The sequence below is a fragment of the Prionailurus bengalensis genome, chromosome E2 (assembly GCF_016509475.1).
Source record: "Prionailurus bengalensis isolate Pbe53 chromosome E2, Fcat_Pben_1.1_paternal_pri, whole genome shotgun sequence".
In the NCBI taxonomy this organism is placed as follows: domain Eukaryota; kingdom Metazoa; phylum Chordata; class Mammalia; order Carnivora; family Felidae; genus Prionailurus; species Prionailurus bengalensis.
In genome coordinates this window covers 9,855,324-9,879,072 of record NC_057352.1, presented here as the reverse complement: position 1 = coordinate 9,879,072, position 23,749 = coordinate 9,855,324, and the positions used below count along the sequence as shown (strand labels likewise).

At 44.7% G+C, this 23,749-nt stretch overlaps 1 protein-coding gene across 1 annotated transcript; it reads right to left on the bottom strand.

Moving 5' to 3' along the window:
• Positions 1–12,240: 12,240 nt before the first annotated feature.
• Positions 12,241–22,667, bottom strand: BSPH1 (binder of sperm protein homolog 1). Its single transcript, XM_043601012.1, has 3 exons — positions 22,595–22,667; positions 12,953–13,084; positions 12,241–12,593 (listed from the first exon to the last, which is right to left on the bottom strand). Exons 1-3 carry the CDS (start codon positions 22,665–22,667, stop codon positions 12,451–12,453), a joined length of 348 nt encoding a protein of 115 aa, XP_043456947.1. The 3' UTR covers positions 12,241–12,450.
• Between the last annotated feature and the right edge of the window lie 1,082 nt (positions 22,668–23,749).

Below are 23,749 nucleotides of genomic sequence, written 5' to 3'. Positions count from 1 at the left end.
TTACCATTGTTTCTGATCCATAACCATCACTATCCAGGACGCACGCAAACAAAATCAATGGGAATGTGAGACCAGTTCTCCATACCTCTTATTTAATAAGCTAACGTTTGTGGCAGATATTTGAGCTTTTGGTTCACCTTTGATTTGTTGCTCTCTTTTTGGGGGATACATTTTAAGAAATGCCCTTGGTTCTCATGATAACTTCTCCTGAAGGTCATGGAAAGTTATGTTCCTGAATATTCACGAGGTCACAGAGATGGTGATCAATACGTACAGTGCTCGTGAGGCACGTTCTGGAGAGTCACCTCACCCCACCCCCTAAAGGCATGTCCGGGACTCTCCGAGCGGGACCCAGAACACCTGACCCTCTGGAAGGGCCGGCATGGACATCAGAGGGGACCCATTATTCCTTTCTTGCTCAACTGAATTGTCATTATGCCCCAAGGCACTCAACCAACTGTGATAAAATATTTTTTAGGACCAGAGTTGGTATCTGGCCGATGGCGCCGGGAGGGTAGAGATGAGGAAAAGAAAAGGAAAGAAAAAAACAATAAACCCAAACCCACCAAGGTCCTGAACTTACCAAGTAGCCGAGGAGGACTTAAGATTCCAGTGCTTCCGTGTGAAACGCAGGCAAACGCAGAGAGAAATCGTTGATTCCAGCAGAAAGGGGATTATGTGGGGCTATTTTACCTTCTACAAAATCGGCCCCAGGTTTGGATTCAGAGGGTCTCCTTGCAACCCGAGCTCTAGTCTAGACCCAGCGGAGAATGTGTGGGCATTCATGTCGGATAGACTAACTTTCAAATCCTGGATTTCCTACTTATTAGTTGGGGACATTAGTGACAGGTTTCACTGCTGCACAGCACAGGATGGGTACCCAGTATTCACTCCTCCTCAGAATTTGTTGTTTCTGAGAGTTGAGTAATTGTAGACAAGATACCTGAATCTTCCTGCAACCCTGCAGGTTAACCCACAAGGGCTGCCGTAACAAAATACCCCGGAGTGGGTGGTGTAGACAACAGAAATGTCTTTTCAACAGTTCTGGAGACCAGAAGTCCATGAGTAAGGTGCTGGTTGACTAGATTTCTGGGTGAAGGCTCTTTTCATGGCTTGTAACTGACCGGCTTCTCACCGTGTCCTCACATGGCTTTTTCTTCGTGCTTGTATATAGACAAAGAGATCTCTGGTGTCTCCTCTCATGAAGACACCAGTCCTATTGGGATAACGTCCCAGATTTCTGACCTCACTTAACCTTTATCACCTCCTTATGGGTGCTATCCCCAGATACAGTCGCACTGGGTGTTAGGGCATCAATGCATAAATTTGCGGGGGCAGGGACACAACTCTGCCCATAACACCCTGACCTATCTCAGCAAAATGAGATTATGGCCTCAGCTGGTCTGAACCATAGGAAAATCTGAGATCACGGGCGTATGTTGAAAATCAACATAACAAGCAAAGAGGTCTCAATTCTTGGAAAAGTCGAACCGTATCTGCATGTAGACAACTGATACTTACCTTTAATTGGTAGCTCTCTGGGAGTGGTCAGTTTCGAGACAGAACCAGAGAAGGGGGGTGGCACTCAGGGAAGCACTAAAGAGAAAGAGGGTGAACTGCTTCCTTCTCTTCACACAGTAGCTAGAGCAAGATCATGTCGCTGCTGTGAGGGGAATCCCCCATGACCTCCATGACACGTAGGAAAAATGCCAAAGTCCCTTCTCTGTCTGCCCTTGGATGCTCCCCATCGCTCACCCAAACCTAGCAGCCTCTCTGCTATTTTCTCCACCACCCCAAACACAATGCTATCTCAGGCATTGACATTGTGTGTTTGTCTATGGAAACTCCATTCCTGGAAGACATCAGGTGGGACTCCCTCCCTCCCTTTCTTCAGGTCTCCGTGATTCAGTGTCAGCTGTTCCAGAAAGGCCGTTCTAAGTCACTCCCTCTAACTCAGTGACCCCCATAACTCTCTGTGTCTCCTTCTTACCCTGATATAATCTTTTATGCGGTGTTTCTCTCTCTCTGGCCCAATTTCCAGCATTCTTACCCATGTCTACACGCGTATCCGTTTCTATCAATGCGTGTGTTCGTGACTTTATTATCTTCCTCCCCTCTAGACTGCAGACTCTGGAGCCGTGACTTCCTCCCGTTCATCGCTTTATCTCCAGCAAAACAAAACAGCGCCTGACAGATAGCACATGCTCAACGGCCATTGTTGGAGGACCACAGTGTGCCTCCCTCACAGGTCTGGTGTGAGGGTTCTAGGAAATAACGTGGGTAAAGCAGTGAGGCCAGAACATAGCACAAGCCACATAATCATGACAAGGGGTCATTGCCAACCCTATTAGCCTTGCTTTGTCTTCATTGGGAAGTCATTTCTGATGTTCAGGCTGGGCAGAGAGTAGACGAAAGTGATTCTCGAAGTCTTTTCCATGGCTCGCCATGGTAACTAAGGGTTTCGTGAGAGAACAGTATTTCTGCTTCTGAGGAGCAGAGAGCCGATGTCAGGCAGTTGTGACAACAACGTCCAGTGACCATCCCTGGCACCTTGCTTAAGGCAAGCAATGCCACGTGAGTGGGGGCCGCATGGCATCGTCAGCACACCTAAATGTTCTCATGTTCACGACAGGTGGGGGACACTGCATGAAAAAGCATACAGGTATTTATTTTAGACAGAAGCTATTTGATTTGGTGGGAAATACTGTGAATCCTCAAGTCAGGTAAATCTAGGTTTGATTCCCACTTCTGCTCCGGAGCAAAACCATCATCATTCATAACTACTGATGTTAGAAATGCTGTTGGTGAACGTCCAACGGCTCGATTCTACTTTGGGCTGTCCCACTTGCTAGCTCTGTGACCCTGATGCTTTGCACCGCACTTTCCTGATGTGTAAATCGGAGACACGGTTGCACTTGATTCGTAAGAGTGTCGGATCACATGGGTTGGTATGTGCAAAGCAATGAAAACAACCCCTTAGCACAGAGAAAGTGCCATATGTTTGCTTTCATCATGGCTGTTACCACCACAACTGTTACTACAGCTAATAATAAGAAAGTTTTTATTTTAGAATTATTATTATATTATATAACCCAGACAAAACCTCTATAAGGTAGGCCATGGCATGAGCCCAATTTGTGGATGGAGAAACCAAGGCCCCAAAAGTCTCACAGCTGGAAAAATGTGGGATGGAGTTCAAATTCCACGTTGTCGGATTCCAAAGCGCTCTCAGCCACCATGTGACACAGCCTCTTTGGACAGGACCAAGTTCAGGGAATCAGGCTGTACTTCAAGCGTGTGGTTGATGACGTCCCCTGAGGTGGAACTTAATTTTATACACAGAGCTTCAACAAGGATGGGCTCAAGCCTGACCCCTAGTGGGTTCCTCAAGAAGAACATATGAGGGTCGGGTTTCCTCCACACCTTCACCAACGCTTGCTGTGTTTTGACGTTTTGACGATAGGCATCCCAACAAGTGTAAGAGGAGATCTCATTGCATTTTTATTCATTTTTAATGTTTATTTTTATTTTTGAGAGACAGAGTGTGAGCGGGGAAGGGGCAGAGAGAGAGGGAGATGGGGGATCCGAAGAGGGTTCCACGCTGACAGCAGCAAGCCTGATGTGGGGCTCCAACTCACCAACTGTGAGATCATGATTCAAGCTGAAGTCAGACGCTCACCGACTGAGCCACCCAGGCACCCCTCATTGTGGTTTTGATTTGAATTTCCATAATTAGTGATGTTAAAACACCTTTTCATATACCCATTGGTATGGGTATGTCTTCTTTGGAAAAATGTGTATTCGGGCCGTTTGCCCATTGGTACAGCCATTGTGGAAAACAGTACGCAGTTTCTTCCAAAAAACTAAAACCAGAACTGCCATATGCTCCATCAATCCTACTTCTGGGTGTATATCTATTTTTTTAATGCTTATTTATTTTTGAGACAGAGGGAGACAGAGCACGAGTGGGGGAGGGGCAGAGAGAGAGAGAGGGAGACACAATCTGAAACAGGCTCCAGGCTCTGAGCTGTCAGCACAGAGCCCGATGCGGGGCTGGAACCCACAAACCGCGAGATCGTGACCTGAGCCGAAGTCGGATGCTTAACTGACTGAGCCACCCAGGCGCCCCAACTGGGTGTATATCTAAAGGAAATAAAGTCACCACCCCGAAAAGATATCTTCACCCCCATGTTCACTGGAGCGTTTTTCACAACAGCCAAAATACGGAGGCAACCAACGTGTGCATTGATGGATGAACGGACAAAGAAAATTTATATATAATGTACATATAGATAATGGACCGTTATCATCCTTGAAAAAGGAAGTCTTGCCATTTGTGACAACGTGAATCAACCCTGAGGACATTATGCTAAGCTAAATAAGCCGCGCATGGAAAAAAAGTGTATGAACACACTTACATGCGGAATCTAAAAGAGTTGAACTCACGGGAACAAGAATAGCAGGACAGCAAAAAGTGGGGAGATGTTGGCCAAAGGGTACAGCTTGAAGGATTACTATAAAGCCAACCAAGACAGGGTAATATTAATGAAATAATAGACAAATAGACGAATGGGACAGAATAGAGCCCAGAAACAGACTCACAGAAATAGAGTCAACGAATCTGTGACAATGGAGCAGATGCAACTCAATGGAGAAAAGCTAGTGTTTTCAACAAATGGTGCTGGAACACCGTATATCTGCCAATGGACTGGTAACCAGACTGGACGGAGAACTCTTACAACTCAGCAGTAAGAAAAGAAACAACCCAATTTTAAAAATGAACAAAAGATCTGAACAGATATCTCACTAGAGAGATATACAGGCGACAACTAAGCTTACGGAAAACTGATCCATATCACATGTCACTAGGGAATTACAAATTAAGACAACGAAACACCACTACACTCTTATGAAGATGGCCCCAATCCAAACACCAACAACGTCAATGCTGGGGAAGGTATGGAGTGACAGGAGCTCTCATTCATTGCTGGTGGGAACGCAAAATGGTACGGCCACTTTAGGCGCTTGGCGGTCCCCTACAGAACTAAACACGCCCTTATCATATGACCCAGTATGACCCAAATGAGTCGGAAACTGATGTCCACACAAAAACTTGCACACAGAGGTTTACAGAAGCTTTATTCATAGCTGCCTAAACTTGGGAGCAACCGAGATGCCCTTCAGTAGGTCAGTAGATAAATACACTGGTGCATCCAGACAATGGAATATTATTCAGTGATAAAAGGAAATGAACTATCATGAGCCACATAAAAACCATCGGGGGAGCCTTTGATGCATGTTGCTAAGTGAGAGAAACCATTCCTAAAAAGCTACGTACTGTATGATCCAAACTATGTGATATTCTGGAAAAGGCAAAGCTACTTTGCAAAGTGGAAAACATCACTTCTGTAGGAGACAAGGGTAAAGCAGAAAGGAGAAATCTTTTGGAGGCTGGATGTTGATGAGAGAAAAGAGTGGCACACTTTAGGACACTGTAAAATAAAACAGACCCCCCCCCCGCCCGCCAAGTGGAAGAAACCATAAACCTTCCCACCATCAAGCACCCACCCATGTCCCCCCCCCCCCCAAAAAAAGCCAGCCAGGAAAGAAACTGCCCCCCCCACTACGTGGACGGCAGAGGGAGCCCTTGAGCTATGAATCCTAGAAACCATCAACCCTGGTCTGAGAAATGCTACAAGTATTTGGAGATAGGAAAACCATCTTGAATCAGAAATTCAAAAGACAGGTCATGAACTCACAGTTTGTGCGTTCGAGCCCCGCGTCGGGCCCTGTGCTGACAGCTCAGAGCCTGGAGCCTGCTTCGAAGTCTGTGTCTCCCTCTCTCTCTCCCCCTCCTCCAGTCACTCTCTCTCTCTCTCTCTCTCTCTCAAAAATAAATAAACATTAAAAAAAAAACGTTAAAAAATTTCAAAAAGAACTCCAATGATTTTTTTTAAATAGGGAAAAATAGAACAATACTGAGCTCAAGCAGGAAATGGAGAAAAAGTTTACAAGTATCCAAAGTGACAACTAAATTGAAATCTGGCCAAGGGAGAGAGTAGGCTCAAATGCAGACTCAAGAAGGGGCATCTGAGAAAGGCGCCAGGACATCCAGGAAGGTGAAAAGAAGATAAAAATTTCAAAGGAGTAATAGAGACTGTGATAGAAAGAAAGGAACCACATATATGATGCCTGTCCCTGAAAAAGAATAACAAAACAAAGGAAGAAAAACGATATTATACATATAGTCAGAGAAAACCTGCAAAAATAAAAGATCGGAATCTACATGGTCAAAGGACCCACCAGTTACCTGGAAAAACTTACCTGGAAATAATGATTGCTAGCGTATAGTCGTATAGTTTTTAGACTTTCAGGGTAGAGAAAATACCCTCAGAACACACAAAGCAAAAAAAAAAAAAAAAAAAAAGAAATGATTTATTATTTATTTTAACGTTTTAATTAATGTATTTATTTTTAAAAATATTTATTTTTGGGAGAGCGCAAGTGGAGGAGGGGCAGAGAGAGGGGGACGGAGGGCCGAAAGCGGGCTCTGCGCTGACAGACTGAGAGCAGCGAGCCAGATGTGGGGCTCGAACTCACAGATTGCAAGATCATGACCTAAGCGGAAATCAAGAGGCGGACGCTCAACTGACTGAGCCACCCAGGTGCCCCTTAACGTTTTTATTTATTTTTGAGAAAGAGAGAGACAGAGCGTGAGTGGGGGAGGGGCAAAGAGACACACACACACACACACACACACACAGAATCCGAAGCAGGCTCCAGGGTCCGAGCTGTCAGCACAGGACCCATGCAGGGCTTGAACTCAGGAACCCTGAGATCATGTCCTGAGCCGAAGTCAGAAGTTCAACCAACTGGGCCACCCAGGCGCCATTTATTTATTTATTTATTTATTTTTGAGAAAGAGAGAGGGTGCAAGTGAGCGAGAGGCAGAGAGAGAGAGGGAAAGAGGGAAAGAGAGAGAGAGAAGCAGGGCTCAAGCTCACCCGATACGGGTCTCAGACTCACCTGACGTGGGACACGAACTGGCAAACCACGAGATCATGACTTGAGTCGAAATCAGATGCTTAATGACTGAGCCACCCAGGTGCCGGAGATCAAATAATTTAAAAGAGCAAGCTGGGGCGCCTAGTGGCTCAGTCAGTAGAGCTTGGTCGCAGGGTTGCGAGTTCGAGCCCCACGCTGGTTGTAGCGATTGCTTAGGAAGAAAGAAAGAAAGAAAGAAAGAAAGAAAGAAAGAAAGAAAGAAAGAAAGAAACATTTGGAAGACAAACAGAAGAGGAGGTTCATCAGGCTGGCCTCAAATTTCTCAAAGCAGTTGCAGAGCGAGACAGTGACAATGCAGCATTTTCGAGAAACTCAAACTGTATTTGCCAGCTTCTTCTGCAGTTAGATGGGGCCATGGAATGACATTATCAAAGTAGCTGCTTACTCAAGACCAGGGTGTCCAGTAATGAGATGTTTTTAGATGACTAGCTACCAGAGGAAAGCCCCTCTTGTAAAGGCTGACAGTCCAAGGGTGAGGGAATCAATGTGAATTGTGAGCCTTTCTGAAAATATTTACCCAAACCCTATCACTCCCAGGACCTGGGGACGTCATTACAAGGCGTGTTTGGTAGCACACTGAGCCAACAGCGAAGCGAACTTAAATCACGACTCTGTCTCATGTTTCTAGAATCTTCGACTAGGATTACTGGATCCCAGTGGTCAGTCTGAGTCCTTGAAAATCAATCTGCACTCAAAACCGGTATTCAGGAGCCCCTGGAAAGATCTGTGTATATCCCTTTCTCCCGAACACTGAGCGGTGTGCCCAGTTGGGGAAGTCTACCAAGAAGGCTGAGAGTGTATCCCCGTGGTGTTACAGCAGCGTGTGGCTTCATGGTTGTCCAGCTTCCTCATCATTCAAGGGACACTGAGGCTGTGAACCGACTCTTGCCTGGAAGTTGGGTAGAAGGCTGGCGCTTTTAGCTCTTCCGTGTAAAGAACAGCAAGCGAGTTGATTTTCTTCCTGAGAAAACTATGATCCATTTATCACCACCTGGTCAACCACTGGTCTCTCTGGTCAACCTCTCCCAAGGATCTGATTAGTAAGTAATCCCCCGTACCTGGTGTCATAACCACGATCGCTTTGCACCTTAGGGATTGCTTGCCACCACCCGAGCTCAGTCACAGCGGGTTCTGCTGCTCCCCCGAGACAAGTAAGCCCATTTCAGAGATAGTCCTTTCTACCAGCATTCAAAGACTAGAACGACAAGTCAAAAACGTTCTTTTTTAGATTTCCTATTTCTCATGAAAGATTACAATGAGACTTCTGGGTTCAAAAGACAGTGCTTCCGAACTTTATTTTGGGAGGGGGGGGCGCGGTGCTGTGATCTACTGTAAGATTACATTTAACAATATGATTTGGCATATATATACATATATATATGTATGTATGTATTTATTTATTTATTTAACGTTTATTTATTTTTTTTTAAATTTTTTTTTCAACGTTTATTTATTTTTGGGACAGAGAGAGACAGAGCATGAACGGGGGAGGGGCACAGAGAGAGGGAGACACAGAATCAGAAACAGGCTCCAGGCTCTGAGCCATCAGCCCAGAGCCTGACGCGGGGCTCGAACTCACGGACGGCGAGATTGTGACCTGGCTGAAGTCGGACGCTTAACTGACTGCGCCACCCAGGCGCCCCTATTTATTTTTGAGACAGAGAGAAACAGAGCATGAACAGGGGAGGGGCAGAGAGAGAGGGAGACACAGAATCCGAACCAGGTTCCGGGCTCTGAGCCATCAGCACAGAGCCCGATGCAGGGCTTGAACACATGGACTGTGAGATCATGACCTGAGCCGAAGCCGGACGCTCAACCGACTGAACCCCCCAGGTGCCCCTATATATAGGTTCTGATTGAGTTATGTTGACATACAACCTTGTGCAATGTAACGATTGGACGTTGTGTTTGCCACAAAATGATCACCACAATGAGTCCAGGCACCACCCGTGACCATAAAAAGTTACAAAAAAGAAAATTTTTGTGACGATGTGAACTTTCTTTTTTTTTTTTAATTTTTTTTTCAACGTTTTTTATTTATTTTTGGGACAGAGAGAGACAGAGCATGAACGGGGGAGGGGCAGAGAGAGAGGGAGACACAGAATCGGAAACAGGCTCCAGGCTCCGAGCCATCAGCCCAGAGCCCGACGCGGGGCTCGAACTCACGGACCGCGAGATCGTGATCTGGCTGAAGTCGGACGCTTAACCGACTGCGCCACCCAGGCGCCCCCAATGTGAACTTTCAAGATTCACTTTTCACTCTTGCAGCAGCCTTCAAAAATGCACTAAGACACCACTGACTACAGTCCCCAGGCCACACACCACATCCCCGAGACCTATCCGTGTACGTATCTGTATATGGGCATCCGTATCTATTTATAAAATCAGCTTGAACTATAAGAAATAATATATTGGATACACATACTATATACTCTGTGGTTTTCCTCCAATTCTGCAGCATTTAAAATTTTTAACAGTGATGGTCATGCCCCACTGAATTGATGACTGTGACCCACAGCTTTAAAAACTCTCCTCAGATGGCACAAAAACAGACACATAGACCAATGGAATAGAATAGAAACCCCAGAACTAGACCCACAAACGTATGGCCAACTCATCTTTGACAAAGCAGGAAAGAACATCCAATGGAAAAAAGACAGCCTCTTTAACAAATGGTGCTGGGAGAACTGGACAGCAACATGCAGAAGGTTGAAACTAGACCACTTTCTCACACCATTCACAAAAATAAACTCAAAATGGATAAAGGACCTAAATGTGAGACAGGAAACCATCAAAACCTTAGAGGAGAAAGCAGGAAAAGACCTCTCTGACCTCAGCCGTAGCAATCTCTTACTCGACACATCCCCAAAGGCAAGGGAATTAAAAGCAAAAGTGAATTACTGGGACCTTATGAAGATAAAAAGCTTCTGCACAGCAAAGGAAACAACCAACAAAACTAAAAGGCAACCAATGGAATGGGAAAAGATATTCGCAAATGACATATCGGACAAAGGGCTAGTATCCAAAATCTATAAAGAGCTCACCAAACTCCACACCCGAAAAACAAATAACCCAGTGAAGAAATGGGCAGAAAACAGAATAGACACTTCTCTAAAGAAGACATCCGGATGGCCAACAGGCACATGAAAAGATGTTCAGCGTCGCTCCTTATCAGGGAAATACAAATCAAAACCACACTCAGGTATCACCTCACGCCAGTCAGAGTGGCTAAAATGAACAAATCAGGAGACTATAGATGCTGGAGAGGATGTGGAGAAACGGGAACCCTCTTGCACTGTTGGTGGGAATGCAAATTGGTGCAGCCGCTCTGGAAAGCAGTGTGGAGGTTCCTCAGAAAATTAAAAATAGACCTACCCTATGACCCAGCAATAGCACTGCTAGGAATTTATCCAAGGGATACAGGAGTACTGATGCATAGGGCCACTTGTACCCCAATGTTCATAGCAGCACTCTCAACAATAGCCAAATTATGGAAAGAGCCTAAATGTCCATCAACTGATGAATGGATAAAGAAATTGTGGTTTATATACACAATGGAATATTACGTGGCAATGAGAAAAAATGAAATATGGCCTTTTGTAGCAACGTGGATGGAACTGGAGAGTGTGATGCTAAGTGAAATAAGCCATACAGAGAAAGACAGATACCATATGGTTTCACTCTTATGTGGATCCTGAGAAAATTAACAGGAACCCATGGGGGAGGGGAAGGAAAAAAAAAAAAAAGAGGTTAGAATGGGAGAGAGCCAAAGCATAAGAGACTGTTAAAAACTGAGAACAAACTGAGGGTTGATGGGGGGTGGGAGGGAGGAGAGGGTGGGTGATGGGTATTGAGGAGGGCACCTTTTGGGATGAGCACTGGGTGTTGTATGGAAACCAATTTGTCAATAAATTTCATAAAAAAAATAAAAAATAAAATAAAATGTCTTGACATATAAAAAAAAAAAAAAAACAAAACCTCTCCTCAGAGGGGCGCCTGGGGAGCTCAGTCGGGTAGGTGTCTGACTTTGGCTCAGGTCAGGATCTCATGGTTCGTGGGTTTGAGCCCCGCATTAGGCTCTGTGCTGACAGCTCGGAGCCTGGAGCCTGCTTCGGAATCTGTCTCTCTCTCTCTCTCTGCCGCTCCCCCACTCACGCTCTGTGTGTGTGTGTGTCTCTCTCTCTCCAACATAAATAAACTTTAAAAATAAATAGACATAAAAAAAATAAAATAGTTCACATATCCCAAGAGTTGTTTAGGCTTTTGGTATAATATTCTGTTTCAGGCTTATGAAAGCCTAAATGCACCTGGGCATAATGGATTTGGTTTGATGTAGATTTGCGTTAGCCCGACCAGGAAATTGTTGGGAAGGCAACCGGCAAATTGTTGGGAAGGCAACTTTCTTGGCACACTAAATAAGGAATATCTGGGTGATTCGTTTGACCCTTGGAGGCAAATTGCCTTTGTGGCAGGATTTCAACATTTTCTTAGGATCCTGAATGCTTAACTAGGAATAGATAAAGGAAAACAAAAAATGAGCTCATCTCAAAAATGTCCCCTAAAAAACTTGCAAGAAGCAAAAAGACCTATTATAAAGCAGTATCTGAACAGGCAAGGATCTGAAAATTCATCAAGGAGTGTTGTTTTTATTAATTTTTTTAATGTTTATTTTTACTTTTGACAGAGAGAGAGAGAGAGAGAGAGAGACAGAGCACGAGCAGGGGAGGGGCAGAGAGAGAGGGAGACACAGAATCAGAAGCAGGCTCCAGGCTCTGAGCTGTCAGCACAGAGCCCGACGCGGGGCTCGAACTCACAGACTGACTGAGAGATCAGGACCTGAACCGAAGTCAGATGCTCAACCGACTGAGCCACCCAGGCGCCCCAGGGAGTGTTGTTTTTAATGTAAAGACATCTATTTTCCCTCTAAGGGACAATGATTTAGAATGACAAAGCAGGGGCGCCTGGGTGGTTCAGTCGGTTGAGCCCTTGACTCTTGATTCCGATTAGGTCATGATCCCAGGGTGGTGAGATTGAGCCCCAGGTCAGGGTCATGCTGAACATAGAGCCTGTTTGGGATTCTCTCTCTCTCTCTCTCTCTCAAAAAAAAAAGGCCAAATTTAACCCAGTTAGTAAGTAAAAGTGCTGAGGCTACAATAGAAGTTTCCATATAAAAACCCCATCATCCATAATCCACGACCAAAACCCCGAGCTATTTACAGCCAGATCATAGCTCAGAAAAAAAAAAAAACAAACAAAAAACAAGAACAAAAACAAAAAACGTTTTTAAGGAGAGTCCTACCTCTTCCTTTCACAAAAGAAACTGGACATTTATTTCCCCTGGGAATGATTAGACCCTCCTCATGCCCCTCCCAGAAAATGTCGCCATCAGTCACAATATTTCCAGACCTTGTCCTTGTTATAATTCTGGGTCAGCGAGCACCATTTTCTCCCAAACGCGTCCCCGTCTTCAGTGCATTCGCGGTAGATAAGGCGTCTGTACCAGAAGGGAAACACGCATTTTGCAAAGTCTACAGAGGAGAGAAGCAATCGGGATAAGAAATCTTTCTGTTTTGTACCTCCTCTTTGCCGTCACACACACGCGTGCGCCCACACACACCATCCCGCTCGGCACCATCTACTCTGAAATATTGGTGGGGGGTTGGGGTTTTGCTAAACGTTTTCATTTCAAGGTAACGTGGCTGAAGCCCTCATCATACGTCTTGGGGGCCGTGTGACCTCCACACTGCCAGAGATCTGCACAAACCTTATTTTCGCAATGTAATTGACCGTGGGTTCCCTTCTCAGGACCCTCTGGCCGGTCTCCCCGGACTTCAGCCCTGGAGACAAAAGATCACCGCCCTGAGGTGTGCAGAGGCAAGGTACTCACCTTCTTCAGAGCAATACTTCCAACGTCCTTGGTACGTCTTAGTTAGGGAGCACCACTTGTGTCTTGCCTTGAACTTGATGCAGTCATAGAATATCCCACCTTTGTACTGGAATGGAAAGATGCACTTGCCATCTAGAGAAAACAAAGATCCTTCGTCCCTCTCTGGGAGTGTTAGTTGAGATGTTACAAAATTACTTTCATCCTCCCTTGCTTGCACCGGAATCAGAGCCCCTGCCTGAGGTTCTGGTGGGTCACGTAGTAGCAGAGCTGTTGAAACCCCTACCCCGTGTCCCACTTTTCTCCACGGTATAGACACTGTTGGTGGTTTGCTTAGCATTTGACCCTAGTTCCAGAAGTCTATACTAAGGTTAGAAACATAAATTTGAGACTTATCTGTTAAACAATTTCCCCTCTTTTTTCTTTACCTTCTCACATACGTGCGTACACACATACACACACACACACTGTATATAGCCTGATTTATCTCTATCCACACTTTTCTGCATGTATATACGGATTTTTCTGCATATATATATATATATATATCTCCATCCATCCATCCATCCATCCATCCACCCATCCAACATATATATAACTATACATAATATATATGTAGGGGTACACATGCACAGATTTTTTGCTCCCTCCCCAAATGAGTCACACTTTATATCCATAATTTATTTTGAGAGAGAGAGAGTGCACGCACGAGTAGAGGAGGGGCAGAGAGAGAGCGAGAGAGAGAATCTGAAGCAGGCTCTGCACCCTCAGTGCAGACAGAGCCCAATACGGGACTCAAACTCACAAACCGTGAGATCATGACCTGACCTGAAATCAAGGGTCGGATGCTCAACTGACTGAGCCACCCAGATGTCCCCATAACCTGAGTTTCTAACTCAGCATATCACACAAATCCTTTTCAACATATCCTCTCTCCCCCTTATTTTTAGAACTCCTGGCCTCCATTTAAGACAGCTTCCAGAACTTTATCTAGAATTGAACTCGCTCTCTTTCTTGCTTGCTTATATTTGCCCTCATGAATGACAGTTATTCTCTATCCACCCACTGACTCAAGCCAAAAATGTTATCCAACGTATCCTTTTGAAGCTTTGTAGCTCTAGCTCCTTTCTAATGCCAATTCAGAGTCTGTGATACGGATTTTGCCAAATTTATTCAATATTTCCCTTATTCAGATTATCATCTGTGTATGAAGCTGAGGCAAGCGTTCATATATGTAAATCCTTATGTATTGAAGCATCTGTTTCTACAGAATGTACTCCCCAAAGCAAGATTATTAGGTTAAAGCACATATGAATTGTTAACACTGCTGGGAGTTGTTTTCTCAAAAGGCAATAGCGACTCATCTTTCCTACCGATGTGCTCTTTTACCCGGATTTTCATTAGCAGGAGGCATTTATACAATTTTAAAACACTTGACTTTAAAACAGATGATTCCTGTCTTCCTTTAAAACAGATGGTGCAGGGGCGCCTGGGTGGCGCAGTTGGTTAAACGGCCGACTTCAGCCAGGTCACGATCTTGCGGTCCATGAGTTTGAGCCCCGCGTCAGGCTCTGGGCTGATGGCTCAGAGCCTGGAGGCTGTTTCCGATTCTGTGTCTCCCTCTCTCTCTGCCCCTCCCCTGTTCATGCTCTGTCTCTCTCTGTCCCCAAAATAAATAAAAACGTTGGAAAAAAAAATTTAAAAATAAAACAGATGGTGCAGCTGGCGTGCCTCGACGGCTCAGTCAGTTGAGTGTCTGACTCTTGATTTTGGCTTAGGTCATGATCCCAGGGTCATGGGATTGAGCCCCGTGTCAGGCTCTGTACTAAGCATGGAGCCTGCTTGAGATTCTCTCTTTCTCTCTCTCTCTCTCTCTCTCTCTCTTTCTCTCTCTCTGTCCCTCTGCCCTTCTCCCATGTGCTCCCACCCACACTTAAATAAATAAATAAATAAATAAATAAATAAATAACAGATTAAAAAATAAAATAGATGGTCCAGGGTAACATGAAAAAAATATGAAGCCAGGGAGCATCAGAAAAGATTACTTATTATTTGATGCATTCTAGGCTGACACCATGCTATTTATATGGCAATAATTGTGGTTTGTTTAAATATCTGACAATGCAAGATGTTTCTCCAGCACTTTTTTGTGTATAATATTCCTCATTACTATTGGGCATTTTTCCTCTGTGAATCTTTTTTTTTTAATTTTTTTTAACGTTTATTTATTTTTGAGACAGAGAGAGACAGAGCACGAACAGGGGAGGGTCAGAGAGAGGGAGACACAGAATCCGAAACAGGCTCCAGGCTCTGAACTGTCAGCACAGAGCCCGACACGGGGCTCGAACTCACGGACCGTGAGATCATGACCTGAGCCGAAGTCAGACGCTTAACCGACCAAGCCACCCAGGCTCCCCATCCTCTGTGAATCTTAAAATCGGGTATTTTCTGTTATATTGGCAGAAATTAAAGAGTAGTGACAGTAAAATGCCAGTAAAGTTTGGGGTGACTCTATTTCTTGTTTTTGTTTCTGTTTACAAATTGCTTATATCAAATTTTATGAAAAGAGAAAAAAGAAATGTTATCAGGAAAAACCCCACTGCTTTCCCTGTTTTTATAAAATTATAAGGAAATGTACTTTCATTGCAAAAGTCTTCTGATCAACTTACCTTTGACTTCCGGAAAGTGAGTTACAGTGTCTGAAAAAGAAAATTTGAAGCTGACATTTATTTCCCAATTCTTATGCTTTCCAGTCAAAAACATGGCATGATTCTTCTATTATTTACAACTCGCTTTGTGTCCTTCAATGTGATTTCATCATTTACTTCAAGTCCTGGAGATTTCTTGCTGATATAACTCCAAAGTGCTTTTGGTCATTGATGTAAAATAGAATGACTTCCTTTTCCACCAGTGTCTAGTTTGTTCTTACCAGTATAGAGAAGAACAACTTACTACTGTATATCTATCTTATATCCAGCCACTCTCTTCTTGAAGCTAGTAATCTTTCCTAGTTTTCCTAGGCATTCCTATAAAGTACACATTCATATAAAATAATTGTACTTGTTATTTTCTCTGGTTTATATATTATTTCCTTTTTGCAATGTCACATGTGTTAGATTCCATCATCCCCACAATGTTCACTAGTACTGGTCACATAGGCACATCTGAGCTTTGGACAGGGGGAATGACATTGAGGTTAAGAATGTCCATTTCAGGGGCACCTGGGTGGCTCACTCAGTTAAGTGTCTGACTCTTGGTTTCTGCTCTGGTCATGATCTCATGTTTCACGGGATTGAGCCCCACACTGGGCTCTGTGCTGACAGCATGAAGCCTGCTTGGGATTCTCTCTCTCTCTCTCTCTCTCTCTCTCTCTGCCCTTCCCCTGCTCATTCTCTCTCTTTCTCAAAATGAATAAGTAAGACTTAAAAAAAAAACCAAAAGAATGTTTATTTCATCATGGTTGATAATAGCTCCACAAATAGAAATTAACCCAAAAGTACCAATCACTAAGGGAATTTAAAAATAAAATATAACTTTAGGGGCACCTGGGTGGTTCAGTCAGTTAAGTGTCTGACACTTGTTCTCAGCTCAGGTCTTGATCTCAGGGTCTTGAGTTCAAGCCCTGTATTGGGCTCCATGCTGAGCATGAAGCCCACTTAAAAAATTAAAATAAAATAAAATAAAATAAAATAAAATAAAATAAAATAAAACTTTATAATACCATGCAAGCATTAACAAAGATGAGCATAGAAACAGCTAGGAAAACATTTGTACTTCATCTTTAGGTGACAAAAGGCATTCTCTATTTCATTACATCCCTTAAGACTCTATTTTTCCAAAAAAGGAAATCACATTATGAAATTGTATGGGATGAAAACTCAAAAATATAAACAGTAAAATCAACAATAATATTATAATTGCTTTCCTCTTCTTTTTCCTTAACTATTACAACAGGTTTTTTTCATTTCATTTATTTTAGAGAGAGAGAGAGAAAGCATGCAAGCGAGAGAGAAGGGCAGAGGGAGAGAGAATCTTAAGCAGGCTCCATGCTCAGCCCATTTCCTTAACAATTTTTTTAAGTTTATTTATGTGTTTTTTGAGAGAGAGGGGCACAGGGACAGAGGAGAGACAGAATCCCAAGTTGGCTCTGGGCCAGTAACAGGCTCTGAGCCACCAGCACAGAGCCTGATGCAGGGTGGGGCTCCATCCCATGAACTGTGGGATCATGACCTGAGTGGAAATCAAGAGTTAGATGCTTAATTGACTGAGCCACCAAGGTACCCCTCCTCAACTATTTTTAACATAAATTTTACTATATCTTTTTTTTTTTTTTTTTTTTTTTTTTTGTAGGCTTCATGCCCAACACAAATCCCAGCACAGGGCTCAGACTCACAACCTTGAGATCAAGGCCTGAGCTGAGATCAAGAGTTGGACCCTTAACTGACTGAGACACTCAGGCGCCCCATACTTTATCTTATATATAAAAACATAAGATAGTAGTTTTTCATGAAAAATATAGTGTCTCACCAGAAGAAGCATAATATTCAACGACTTTACATTTTATTGCCAAATTTCAAAAGAAACTCTAATAAAATAATTTTTATCAACTCACCTATAGCTGGTAGATTATCATCTGAAAGACACAATTGTAAACAAATATTTATTTCACTAGATTAACCTTTAAAATAAAACACAAATATTTTACTGAATTATATCCCAGTAAGGATAATATTTTGAAGGAGAGGCATCAAAATTTCAGTGATGCTTATTTTCAGTAGTGTCATTGTGGGTGATTTAAAAAACATTTTAAAAAAATGTTTATTTTTCAGAGAGAAACAGAGAGACAGAGCATGAGTTGGGGAGGGGCAGAGAGAGGGAGACACAGAATCTCAAGCAGGCTCCAGGCTCTGAGCTGTCAGCACAGAGCCCGATGGGGTGCTGAACTCACGGACTGTGAGATCATGACCTGAGCTGAATTCAGACGTTCAATTGACTGAGCCACTCAGGCGCCCCTTATTGTGGGTGATTTTAAATTTTTCCTTTTGTTTTAACTGTATTTTCCAAATAGTGTTAATGAACAGGAACAACAAAAACAATCTCTAAAACAAACAAACAAAGAATCAGGGGTGCCTGGGTGGCTCAGTCAGTTGAGCATCCAACTCTTGATTTTGGCTCAGGTCATGATCTCACCGTTTGTGGGTTTGAGCCCCGAGTTGGGCTCTGCACTGATAGCGTGCAGCCTGTTTGGGATTCTCCCTCTCTCTCTCTCTCTCTCTCTCTTTCTCAAAAATAAATAAAATAAAAATTAAAAAAATAAGTAGGCAAAAATAAATGACTTACTTTTTCCATACCTTCCTACAAAAATAAACCACAATATAGGAGGGAAAACATGTTTCACACCTTCACTGTTCTTTTCTGTTTTGTTTTATTCTATTTATTTTTATTAAAAAAATTTTTTTTAACGTTTATTTATTTATTTTTTTTTATTTTTTTTTCAATGTTTATTTATTTTTGGGACAGAGAGAGACAGAGCATGAACGGGGGAGGGGCAGAGAGAGAGGGAGACACAGAGTCGGAAACAGACTCCAGGCTCTGAGCCATCAGCCCAGAGCCCGACGCGGGGCTCGAACTCGGACCGCGAGATCGTGACCTGGCTGAAGTCGGACGCTTAACCGACTGCGCCACCCAGGCGCCCCACGTTTATTTATTTTTGAGACAGAGAGAGACACAGCATGAACGGGGGAGGGGCAGAGAGAGAGGGAGACACAGAATTGGAAGCAGGCTCCAGGCTCTGAGCCATCAGCCCAGAGCCTGACCCAGGGCTCGAACTCACGAACCGGGAGATCGTGACCTGAGCTGAAGTCGGACGCTCAACCCACTGAGCCACCCAGGCGCCCCTCTATTTCTGTTTAGTACTATCTGAAAGGTACCATTGGAAGCAAACATTTACTGATCTGTCCTTGGCTTTTAGAATAAGATCAGATTAGTTTTAGCATCTGTTAAGGAAAGGTCTTTGCAGGTCAAAGTCACAGGTTTGTCATGAGGGTTGAATAAAAACATACATCCGGGCTCTGCATAGTACATGGCAGATAGCAAGCATGTACCATACGGCAACTCTTTTATTGCAGAAAGGATTTCTTTCCTTACGATAATCATTATTATTTTCTCCCTGATGAGGTTCAAGTTTGCAATTAATTTTCACAAACAATAGAGAACTTCTATCCACTAGAAACTGCTCCAGAATTGCAGTTTAGGAGACTCTGGTATCGGGCAAGTATTGAAATTACAAGAAATCTCACAGAAAGTGCTAGGGCGTTTCATAATAAACGGATTGTCTGTTGTGCGCAGATCTTCAACTGCTCTTTTCTGAGATCGGAACAGAGACAGGATCTCAATGGATGTGTTTTTGCCTGTAACCGTTGAACTGGCAACCTGTATAAAACATGAAACTTTTTTTTTTTTCTGGGAGCAGGAAACATGGCATAAAGAAGGCGATGAGAGATGACTTATTTTTTCACACCCATCACCAGGAAGGATTCCAGTTGGAGGACACATTCAGAATATAAATTGACAGTGAAGAGATGTGGCTAAAGAAATATGCTTTCTCAGAATCTCTAGCTCAGTTGTCCGCAGCGAGCTGTGTGACTCTGGGGACACGACTCAACCCCTCTGTGCCTCAGATTCTCTTCTATAAAATGAGGGTGCTAATTGTACCTACCTCATGGGCTTGTTATGAGGACCATATGTATTATGCATATCAAGCACCCAGCACACCATTCGGCTTAACACTAGAAATTCTGTCTGCCCTCCACGGGGGAGAGGACATTGACAGTTCTTTTGAGTCTGTGGGAACGTTTCCATAATACAACGGGTTAAAGGTTTTTAAAAGAAAACCTGACCTAATCATAACAGCAAAGAATTATGGAGAACTCGCGCTGGGAATGTAAAATAGTGCAGCTGCTGTGGAAAATGGAAAACAGTAGGGAGGTTGCTCAAAAAATTAAAAATAGAATGGCCATGTGATCTCGCGATCTCATTTCTTTTTTTTTTTTTTTAACGTTTATTTTTTGAGAGACAGAGAGAGGCAGAGCACAAGTGGGGGAGGGACAGAGAGAGAGAGGGAGACACAGAATCCAAAGCGGGCTCCGGGCTCTGAGCCATCAGTACAGAGCCCGATGCGCGGGACTTGGGACTCGGGACTTGAACCCATGACCTGAGCTGAGGCTGGGACTCGGGACTCGAACCCACGAGCCATGAGATCATGACCTGAGCTGAGGCTGGACGGTTAACCGACTGAGCCACCCAGGCACCCCAGGCAACCCCCTTCTCAACCTCGCCCATTCTGGGTGGCATCCCTGGAGTGTTGGGGGCAACAAGAATCATTCTCCTGTTCCAGAGCAGCTGAGGCTCAGAACCTTGTCTAAGGTCACAGATGAAACTCAGGCTGGAGCCAGAGAGGGCAAGTGGTGGTGGCGGGGTGGGGGTGGGGGGTGGTGGCGAGGGGGACTTTGGAGCCCCTTGCAGGAGGGAGGTAGAACACAGGAGGGTGGGAGGGTGCTCAGCCCTCAGCCAGTAGGGGGCCTCCAGGAGCGCCCGACTATCATTCCACCACACCCCGATAAAATAATAAAGGCTCCCTTTATAATAATAATTTTATATTTATATTTGTATTTATATTTAATAAATAATTATTTATAATAATAAATGCAAGATTCGTATTTTAGTGCAAACCTTTGCGAAGGGGCACCTGGGTGGCTCAGTCGGTTGAGCCTCCCACTCTTGGTTTCGGCTCAGGCCATGGTCTCACGGTTCCGTGGGTTGGAGCCCTGCATCAGGCTCTGTGCCGTCCTCCCAAAAGGGACCCCAGTGTCACCTAATCCCTGAGTGCACCCCAACAGCTCGTAACCGCGGGGAAATTACACTTCGTGCATGGCAAATTTCTAGTCCTGGAATAAGGTCACTCAACCGAGCCCTCTGTGAAGCCTCGCCAGGTCAATCACATCTCCGTTCTTGTGCGGGGCATGCGGGGAGTGGGGGGCGGGGTATGCTCGTAGGGCTCATCTGTCTCCTGTCTTTCCACTAGCCAGGACGCATGAATGGAGGCACTCCCGCCACTTAATGTCTGCACCATCCCGTGTGCCTGGCGGGATCCGAACCACCCATCTCATTCCTTCTAAGATGCTAAAACGCAATGCTTTTCCTGGTTCGTCTCTGGAATCAGAGCGCCCCCTATTTCCGATGGCATCTTGTCCGCAGGCCGGGTTGCCGTGGGGACGTGGTCATTGTGCCCACAGTAGCCAATGTGGGTCATTGTGCCTATGACAGTAGCCAAAGGGCAGCGTCCACACGTGTAGCCTGCGTGTCAGGGGCTCAAAAGAACCCCCTAGAGACAACCACGGGGCCCTCCTAGCCTCCGGGAAACAGATACTTGCGAAGGGAGATGGACAGTGTGAGTAAACATTTCCAAAGGCTCAGAAGTAGACTTAGCACCACGTTAAATGGAAAGACCAGCTAAGGTGCCCAGAACCAGTGGGTCTTCATTCTTACGTGCATTCTTCTGAGAAGTGTTACAATCACCAAGACTCTGGACGGCATCCAGACAGTGGGGAAATGTGATGTTGGTAATTCAGGAGGCCCGGCACCAAAAGGGGAGAAATTCTAGGACCGTCTTAGCCAGCTTCTTGTGCTTATGTTTTCTTTTTCTCATGTACCCACAAAAGTGATATCTCATGAAAAATCCACGTCTGAGACAAAAGTGTTATTTTCCCAGCAGCATAAAACGAACATTCTAACAGATAAGAAAGCAGTGGTGGGGGCCCCCGGGGGTGGCTCAGTCGGTTGAGCATCCGACTTTGGCTCAGGTCATGATCTCGCGGTTCGTGCGTTCGAACTCCACGTCGGGCTCTGTGTTGACAGCTCGGAGCCTGGGGCCTTGCTTTGGATTCTGTGTCTCCCTCTCTCTCTCTCTCTCTCTGCACCTCCCCTGCTCGCTCTGTGTCTCTTTCTCTCAAAAATAAATAAAAACATTAAAAAGAAAAAAGAAAAGAAAGCAGTGGTCATGGTCACACTGAGGACATCTTGTTCTAAAAAAATATTTATCCATGCTGCATTTGATTTATGTTTCAGGGCAAAGATGTCCTGAAGAATACTTACAAATAGGACATGCAACACCATCTTTTTTTTTTTTTTGCCATTTTGCAAAAACAAAAAAAAATTGTTTCACAACTACGTGTAACCCCCATGAAATGTGTAAGAAATGCATCCATAATGAAGTTTCTTATTGTGTTATTTACAACTGTCGAAGGCCACAGGATTTTGGTAAAGGGTTAAAACAGACTTGCCAAAACTCAGTTCCATTTTCAAAGACGCTAATAAGGCACTTAAAATATTTTAATGCTTATTTATTTTTGAGAGAGAGAGAGAGACAGAGCACGAGCAGGGGAGCGGCAGAGAGAGAGGGAGAGACAGAATCGGAAGTAGGCTCCAGGCTCTGAGCTGTCAGCACAGAGCCCAATGTGGGGCTCGAACCCACAAACTGTGAGATCATGACCTGAGCCAGTCGGGCGCCCAACCGACTGAGCCCCCCAGGCACCCCAAGAATTGGTTTTTAAATGTCCACCCCGATGCTGGAACATTGATACTCACCTTCATAGTCTTGACCAAACACACTGTGAAGCCAGCAGACCCAGAGCAGCAAAAACACCACGTGCAGGACCATGTTTCTCCTCTCAGGGACTGCTGGTTGACCAGCTCATCCTCAGGATTTTAGAGCCCCAACCACTGCTCGTCCCTCCTCCTTCTCCTCCCCCTCTTTTTCTCCAGCATTCCCAGACTCCTCCTTCTCTCCTCCTCTTCCTTAAATTTTTTTAAATGTTTATTTATTTTTTGACAGAGAGAGAGAGACAGAGCATGAGTGGGGGAGGGGCAGAGAGAGAGGAAGACACAGAATCCGAAGCAGGCTCCAGACTCTGAGCCATCAGCACAGAGCCTGACGCAGGGCTCGAACCCATGGGCAGCGAGATCATGACCCGAGCCGAAGTCAGATGCTCAACTGACTGAACCACCCAGGCGCCCCTCCTCTTCCTTGTCGTAAGGTCCCCTTCCCTTCTCAGCCCCCCTCCTCTTTCCCTCTCACTCTTCTTCACCTTCCCCCCCACCTCTCTGCCTCGCATAGAAGGAAATGCAGAAAAAGAAATACACAAGGATTAGGAGAGTCACGACAAGGAATTTCAAGTTGTTTCCACAGCCACAACCATCCAGGACCCAGAAGCAGTATAGACTTATCCAAGTCTTGGATCTTACATGGGTCTTATATGGGTCTTTGAAAGCCAGGCCCAAGGACTCCACCGGAGAGGCCCAGGGAGGCTGTTTGGAGACGTAGATTTGCTTCCAGATACAAGCATCCCTGCGCATGCCCCATGAACCTTTGGTGTGGGATTCTGCTCTCTGGAGTCCCATGGAGATCCACCCAATGGGCCACAGGTGGCTTTGCAATTCCGAGGAATAAGCAACGCCACGTGTATGGGTCCCCTACAGTTCACAGCTCTGAAAAGTAAGACTGAATTCTGAAACACAGGCTCCGGTAGTCTCTATTAATATCCTTTTTAGAAAATGTTTATATATTTATTTTTGAGAGAGAGAGAGAGAGAGAGAGAGAGAGAGAGAGAATGAACAGGGGAGGGACCGAGAGAGAGAATCCCAAGCAGGCTCCCAGCTGTCAGCACAGAGCCCGATGCGGGGCTTGAACTCACAAACCATGAGATCATGACTTGAGCCGAAACCAAGAGTCAGACTCACCAA

What these genes read in the sequence shown, in the direction of transcription:
- BSPH1 (XM_043601012.1), bottom strand. Translation starts at nt 22,667, where the DNA reads ATGGTCCTGCACGTGGTGTTTTTGCTGCTCTGGGTCTGCTGGCTTCAC. An exon ending in GTTTGGTCAAGACTATGAAG is followed by an intron (nt 13,085 to 22,594) that starts GTGAGTATCAAT and finishes TGTTTTCTCTAG; the next exon opens with ATGGCAAGTGCATCTTTCCA. An exon ending in GAAGTATTGCTCTGAAGAAG is followed by an intron (nt 12,594 to 12,952) that starts GTGAGTACCTTG and finishes TCTCCTCTGTAG; the next exon opens with ACTTTGCAAAATGCGTGTTT.